Source organism: Rhagoletis pomonella, unplaced genomic scaffold, assembly GCF_013731165.1.
Source record: "Rhagoletis pomonella isolate Grant_MI unplaced genomic scaffold, Rhpom_1.0 Rhpom_scaffold_00001, whole genome shotgun sequence".
In the NCBI taxonomy this organism is placed as follows: Eukaryota; Metazoa; Arthropoda; class Insecta; order Diptera; family Tephritidae; genus Rhagoletis; species Rhagoletis pomonella.
Window position 1 is genome coordinate 116476958 of NW_023458555.1, and position 7772 is coordinate 116484729.

Here is a 7772-nt window from a genome sequence, read left to right on the forward strand (position 1 = left end):
CCCCCCCGCAAAGCCAAATCCTGGCTACGCCACTGTCTCTACTAATTTTGTTTTAAATAAATACCATGTATTTTTCGATTTGACTTAAATAGGTCATATTCGTAAATTGATGACTTCAAATCATTGGCTTCAAACTGATTTAAAGTTACCTATGAATAATTAGTTTTCATAAAAACCAACCAACACTTTACAAAAGGTGCAAAGTAAGTGATACAATGAAATAACACTTTGTGCCAGCGCTCCTTCCAGCATATTTCTGGGGTCATATGACCCATTGTGGAGTCTGATCGAGTTTTAATGAGACTGCCTCGATTCTCTTATCATTTCATAGCCTTTTGACAACTGTGTCAACTTCTATCGATTTAGTTGTAAGACGATATCACCCTGTTTCTTTTTAGCATACAACTTTTAACGTAGGAGTTGATCGAAGTCCAGTTTTAAATATGTTTTATTAGTCATTATTATAAAATACCACATTTGGTGTGAACATTGGGGTAAAGTAAACCGGTCCGGTTTTTGTTATAAAATGTATTTAATCTAACCGAATTTTATATATTATAACTCGATAAGGTTTAAGTCTTGCTATAGCTTGCATTCGCTGAACTGTGGATAACCGTTTTCCAATTCTCTCGCGCGATATTCTTCTGATAAGCCGTTTTTTTTTACCTTCCTTTTATTAGCTCGGGATGTAACTATGTAATATTGATGCGCCTAAAAGATGCAGCGATTTCTATTCTCAAGTTACATACCTGATGACAGTACGAATGGCAATTATAATAGGGAGGTTTTAGTTTTTTAAACTATAATTTTTTCCTAATTCAGGTAAAGAGCCTTATCCTTAAGCTGGTGCGAAATGATGTCTGTTAATGATTACCCTACAAGAATTGTGTGATGGAAACTAACACATTCTCATTTACCTTACTAACACATATACAAATTTTGCGTTGGTTAAAAAGAGACAACTAAATAATGCCATAAGTCGGAGGAAGACGGAACACAAATGTTTACATCAGATTTTTCACACTGCCCTTTAGAGTTTGATAGAAACTTGTAGGTAGCCAGTGACAGAAATCTCTATCAGTCTTGCCACTCAAATGATTTGTCAAATGATAGATAGCTTACCCCGTTAGTTTAAGCAGAAGGAATCTATTCATTGATTTTTGGAGGATAATTATACGTTTTTGGTATATTTAATTTTAATTTGATTTTTGATCTCGAAAATGTCGGATTTTCAACGCATTCGTTCAACATTATTTTTTGAGCAGCCACTTCTGCTCAAACTGTCAAACTAATATCCAGTACTATGAAATTTAAACCTCATAATGGTAGATATACTTTCTAACGATCTGCATTCCAACTTTTTAATATATTCCAACAATAGCTGTACAGAAATTGCTGGAACGCGTACGAATTTTGAGTGAACGATGCTTTATTAGGTGCATATGTATGTTAATATCTTCGTAAACATTGCCAGACATCGTCGCTCAGTGCGAAATACCTCGTATACGCCTAACGTTGTACCGCGTATACGATGGTAAATAAATTTTACTAAAGCGCAAAAACCGATTTTTTTAAAACTGTGGAATGGTATTTTCACTGAACCTACTTGCTATAAGATTATTATTATTAATCTTAACTTAAATTAATAAAGTAAGCAGTAATGGAAAAAGAATAACCAAATCCCTTATTTATTGTACATACATGACGTGGTATTGGATTCCGCATATACGAGGTATTTATATATCAATGGCTGAGTGGAAGATCGACCTATCTCGGCTGCCAGTTCGAAAACGCTGTATCTCAAAAAACTTTTCAAGAACGCCCTATTTCAGAATTTTATTGAAAAACACCCTATCTCAAAATTCAGTTCAAAAACACCCTATCTCACTTCAAAATGTATTGAAAATATGCTGATATAGGGCGTTTTTGAATCGGCAGCTGAGATAGGCCGTTTTTGAAACGAATTCTGAAATAGGGCGTTCTTGAAAATATTTTGGAGATAGAATGTTTTCGAACTGGCTGCCGAGATAGGTCGATCTTCCACTCAGCCATCGATATTTACTATCTAAGTATGTATTCATTTGAAGTAGTCTTTAGCCGACCATGCATATTATGTATTCTGTATATTATAAAACAAATACATACATATGTAAGTAATATTAATACAATGATTCCAAATATTCTCACTTGGTTTCACTGCTGGGGCTGCCACTGCTGCTGCTTCTCTCCTCAACCTCGACAAGTGTAGCTGGCCTACGTCTTATAATGAAGCTCATTTAAAAGTTTTTTGGAAATACATATTATGCAAAATAAAACCAAAATTGTGTGTGAGCCCGTATAAATTAACTTGAAATTTTGCGCGGAATTCTAATAATTTTTCGCGGCTTTTTAATGACTCTCGTATTATTCAAATGTCATTTCAGGTACATACTTAGTCTGTTCCAATAGCAGTCCGGTTTACAGGATTTAGTCAGAACTTACAGGAAGTCGTTCCTATTGACATAAAACCTGTAAGTGGGAACACATTTGAGAGAGTAACTGAGCAACTGTTCCTAGTCAGAAGTTGCAGGATTTAGTCCGGAGTTTCTTTTCCTGTAAGTTCATGAAAAGTGTCAAACGATCAGCTGATTTGCATGTGCAAGCAAAAACTAACAGCGGTGAAAGCAAAGTACCTTATATTTGTAAAAAAATGGAAGTAAACAACGAAATGTTTGAATATGTATAGATTTTAATAATTATTTAGTGATATTTCAGCTAAATCAGTGTTGTACAAATGACATGTAAACAAACCGACTGACGTTTTTACAGGAAATAGTGCTTTTTGCGTTCCTATGCACTTCTGCATCTGTTCTCCTTTTACTCTCAATTGAGAGAGTAAAATTGTAGTTTGACAGTTCCACAGGTTTTAGTCCGAAGTTCAAAGGAACAGACTAACTATGTAGGTGTGTGCAAAGAAAATAGAAATGGTGCGGGACCGTTTCAAAAACTTGGCGGTTAATTCACCGCGATTTATTAAAGACACGAACCGATGATAGTTGCACCCTCGAACTTTTACATGTTCTTTTGCATATGTAAATACATGATTATTATCGGAATAAGTCGAATCTTGAGTTGCCATTTTAGTAGTAATAACTTTAGTTAAATAACCATATTGAGCAGAATAAATGTATTTGTGTATACTATTTTTCAAAGATTTAATTATTGTATGTATACAAAAATTAGAAACTACAGTAAATGTTAATAATAACAGGCAAGAAAAAAATAACCAAAATTGGTTAAAAGTAAGTAAAACGGCAACACTGTCTATAAGAGACAACACGTTATAATTGTAGCGAGTGTGAACATCAGGAGCGTGCCTTCTCTTTTCGTCCAGTCTAAAAACGTATTTGGGCAAAAGAGAAGGCACGCTCCTGATGTTCACACTCGCTACAATTATAACGTGCTGTCTCTTCTTATAGATTTACATTATTTGGTCTCGATGTAGTGGCCATGCGACATATTTGGTTTAACTGATTTTATTCACGTTGGAAAATTTTTCCAAACCACTTTTTTATAAAATTCTTACACAGATCTTCGCTTAAATGTCAATTTTCGAAAGAGGTTAAGGCTTCTTTCTTCACAGTTCAAAGGAGGTTACAAGGGTGGCTGTTAAGCGATGCAAGTGCAAATATCTTTGAGGAGTCTGTCAAACCCAAGAATTTTCGACGGTGATTTCTGCAAATTGCAATAACTTTTGGATGATTACATGGGAAAGTAGACTTTCGCGTTTTGATAATAAACAAGTAATTTTTAGCAAAAAAAAACCGACTTCAACTCTCATATAAAAAAAAATATATATATATATATCTCATGATCCACTGATCGGATCTTAACCAGATTAGTATGGGACCACCTCTGAGACACTACCTTTCCGATGCAAAAAGAATTATCGAAATCGATTGACGTGGTCCAAAGTTATGCGGTAACATACATAAGAAAAAAAAAAAAAAAAAATTCCGACGAACTGATAACCTCCTCCTCATTTGGAAGTCGGTTAAAAATGCTTAGAAATTGCACAATGAATAAATACTTTAAATCAGAAGACACCTTTTTATACTTCCACAAGGCATATTTCTACCCGCGATTTACGGAGATACCCACTTTTCACATAGGGTGCGTTCGAGCTACGTAATAAATACCGCAATATTGCAGCCCTGTTGCCTGTTTGCAACCCTAGTACTGATACTCAGCTGATACTCTGCTGTAACGTTGCAAATTATTAATCCACAGAACGTGATTGCGATTAAGGTGTTGTAATTTGTGCACTGCGAAATGGAAATGTTAATAAATTTAATAATTGATGAAGTGGAGGAAGCTAGTATCGATTGTTTACTAATGAATCGGAAGAAAAGAAGAATTATCATCAAAAGAAGAAATTTGTTGGTACAAAAAATATGTAGAAAGAGGCGAGTCACAAAAGCGCAAAATTTTTATAAAACTATTGAAATGTACGAATCCGACGTATTTTTCTCCCACTTCATAATGAGTCGCGACACGTTTGCTGTGAGTTGAATAATTTGAAAAGTTTTTAATAAATAAATCAAGACAATAAAGGTATGCATTTTATTAAGAAACTGAATGATGCTCTGGAGCCTTTCTGGTCACCGAATAGTAGCAACTACTCCCTAAAGGCATCGCTGTATATGACGCTATGGAAACTATCCAACAGCAGAGTAACATATCGCGATCTTTCTGATCGGTTTAATTTAGGGAAAGGAACAGCCCACAAAGGGGCACCGAAATTGCGCATATGGAAACTGTGCATTTAGACATTACTTCGGTTTCAACCGAAACTGTGCATGTATGCTTTATTTCGGTTTTTACCATATGCATTATTTCGGTTTTAAACCGAAACTGTGCATGTATGCATTACTTCGTTTTTTTTCATATGCATTATTTCGCTTTTAAAACGAAAGTATGCATATGCATAATTTCGGTATTTTCTCATATGCATTATTTCGGTTTTCAACCGAAACTGTGCATGTATGCATTACTTCGGGTTTTTCATATGCATTATTTCGGTTTTCAACCGAAGCTGTGCATGCATACATTATTTCGGTTTTTTTTATATGCATAGTTTCGGTTTTCAACCGAAACTGTGCATATATGCATACCTTCGTCTTTCACATATGCATTATTTCGGTTTTCATCCGAAACTGTGCATGTATGCTTTATTTCGGTTTTTGCCATATGCATTATTTCGGTTTTGAACTGAAATTGTGCATGCATGCATTATTTCGGTTTTTGTTTTATGCATTATTTCGGTTTTCTAACGAAAGTGTGCATATGGATAATTTCGTTTTTTCTAATATGAATTATTTACTTCTACTTAGTAAGGGTTTTAATCCCTAAGCGCGGCTGAAAGCCGCCTACGCAGAGAAAAGTTCTGCGCAAAAATACGTCCGCCCTTCTTTTCCGGCAACACAGAAAGGAGAATTCTACTTAGTAAGGGATATAATCCCTAAGCGCGGCCGAAGGCCGCCTACGCAGACAGAAGTTCTGCGCAAAAATACTTCCGCCCTTCTTTTCCGGCAACAAAGAAAGGAGAATTCTACTTAGTAAGGGTTATAATCCCTAAGCGCGGCCGAAGGCCGCCTACGCAGAAAAAAGTTCTGCGCAAAAATACTTCCGGCCCCTTTTCCGGCAACACAGAAAGGAGAATTCTACTTAGTAAGGGTTATAATCCCTAAGTGCGGCCGAAGGCCGCCTACGCAGAAAGAAGTTCTGCGCAAAAATACTTCCGGTCCCCTTTTGAGGCAACACAGAAAAGAGAATTCTACTTAGTAAGGGTTATAATCCCTAAGCGCAGCCGAAGGCCGCCTACGCAGAAAGAAGTTCTGCGCAAAAATACTTCCGGTCCCATTTTCCGGCAACACAGAAAGGAGAATTCTACTTAGTAAGGGTTATAATCCCTAACCGCGGCCGAAGGCCGCCTACGCAGAAAGAAGTTCTGCGCAAAAGTTTTTCCGGCCCCCTCTTCCGGCAACACAGAAAGGAGAATTCTACTTAGTAAGGGTTATAATCCCTAAGCGCGGCCGAAGGCCGCCTACGCAGAGAGAAGTTCTGCGCAAAAATACTTCCGCCCTTCTTTTCCGGCAACACAGAAAGGAGAATTCTGCTTAGTAAGGGTTATAATCCCTAAGCGCGGCCGAAGGCCGCCTACGCAGAAAGAAGTTCTGCGCAAAATTTCTTCCGGCCCCCTTTTCCGGCAACACAGAAAGGAGAATTCTACTTAGTAAGGGTTATAATCCCTAAGCGCGGCCGAAGGCCGCCTACTCAGAAAGAAGTTCGTTTTCATGTATGCACTATTTCGGTTTTTGTCATATGCATTACTTCGGTTTTGAGTCGAAACTGTGCATGTATGCATTACTTCGGTTTTTGTCATATGCATTATTTCGGTTTTGAACCGAAACTGTGCATGTATGCATTACTTCGTTTTTCTCATATGCGTTATTTCGGTTTTCAAACGAAAGTGTGCATGTATGCATTATTTCGGGTTTTTCATATGCATTATTTCGGTTTTCAACCGAAACTGTGCATATATGCATTATTTCGGTTTTTTTGATATGCATTATTTCGGTTTTCAAACGAAAGAGTGCATATGCATAATTTCGGTTTTTCTAATATGCATTATTGCGGTTTTCAACCGAAACTGTGCATATATGCATTATTTCGGTTTTTTTCATATGCATTATTTCGGTTTTCAACCGAAACTGTGCATATATGCATTATTTCGGTTTTTTTCGTATGCATTATTTCGGTTTTTTTCATATGCATTATTTCGTATGCACAGTTTCCATATGCACAATTTCAGGGTGCCCCCACAAACTTTTTTTTAAAATTGTAAGGACGATATGCTGCTTTAAAACAGAAATTTCTTGGCCAACGATTGCTGAGCAGCGATTCGTGATGGAAGGCTTCCAGACAAAAAGGGCAAATTCCTTTCCCTTCGTTGTGGGATGCGCTGATGGCACACACTTCAAAATAAATAGACCAAGTAATGATGCAGTCAGCTATTATGACCGCAAGGGTACTTATTCTATAAATATGCAGGTGAATGATGAAATATACATACTTACATATATGGTAAAATAGTATTAAAATTGTTTACTGTCATAGGCTATATGCGATAGCAATCTGCGCTTTTTAGATGTATTTATCGGCTATCCTGGAAGTTGCCACGACGCCAATGTATGGAGAAACAGTCCAATTTATAAGGGAATAACATCTGGAGAAGTTGAACTTGCAAGTGGAGCCGTAATATTAGCAGATTCTGCATATCCACTATCGAAATATATGATAGTACCCTTTAGAGATAATGGACATCTTTCCAGCGATGAAAGAAAATTCAATTACATTCTCAGTTCTACCAGAGTACTAATAGAGCAGGCCTTTGGGGTTTTAAGGTCAAAATTTAGAATTTTAAACCACATCGATGTTACAAGTTTAAAGAGCACTTCGGAAGTTGTATTGGCCTGCACTATATTGCACAATTTTATAATTAAGCATTGTGGGGATTCAAGCTTGGCAGATGCTTTTGAGAACACCGGTGTAGAATCAAATATTATTACTGAGAGTAATCATGAAATAGAAGTTATTGAAATTATTAATGACTATAATGAAGGAGTTGCTAGAAGAAATGAACTAAAGATGCTATTTCTTTCATGAAGTTTATTCATGTCAATATTTATTCTTTTTAAATTCATTTTCCATGTATATATTAAAAAAAAAAA

The 7772-nt window shown here is 36.3% G+C and overlaps 2 protein-coding genes across 2 annotated transcripts in view; both read left to right on the forward strand.

Moving 5' to 3' along the window:
• Positions 1–7772, forward strand: part of LOC118735542 (cadherin-86C-like) — a 403126-nt gene that overhangs the window by 262161 nt on the left and 133193 nt on the right. The gene's annotated exons all lie outside the window — the stretch shown is intronic.
• On the forward strand, positions 6866–7748 carry LOC118749993 (putative nuclease HARBI1). Its single transcript, XM_036484735.1, has 2 exons — positions 6866–7092; positions 7159–7748. Exons 1-2 carry the CDS (start codon positions 6949–6951, stop codon positions 7705–7707), a joined length of 693 nt encoding a protein of 230 aa, XP_036340628.1. The 5' UTR covers positions 6866–6948; the 3' UTR covers positions 7708–7748.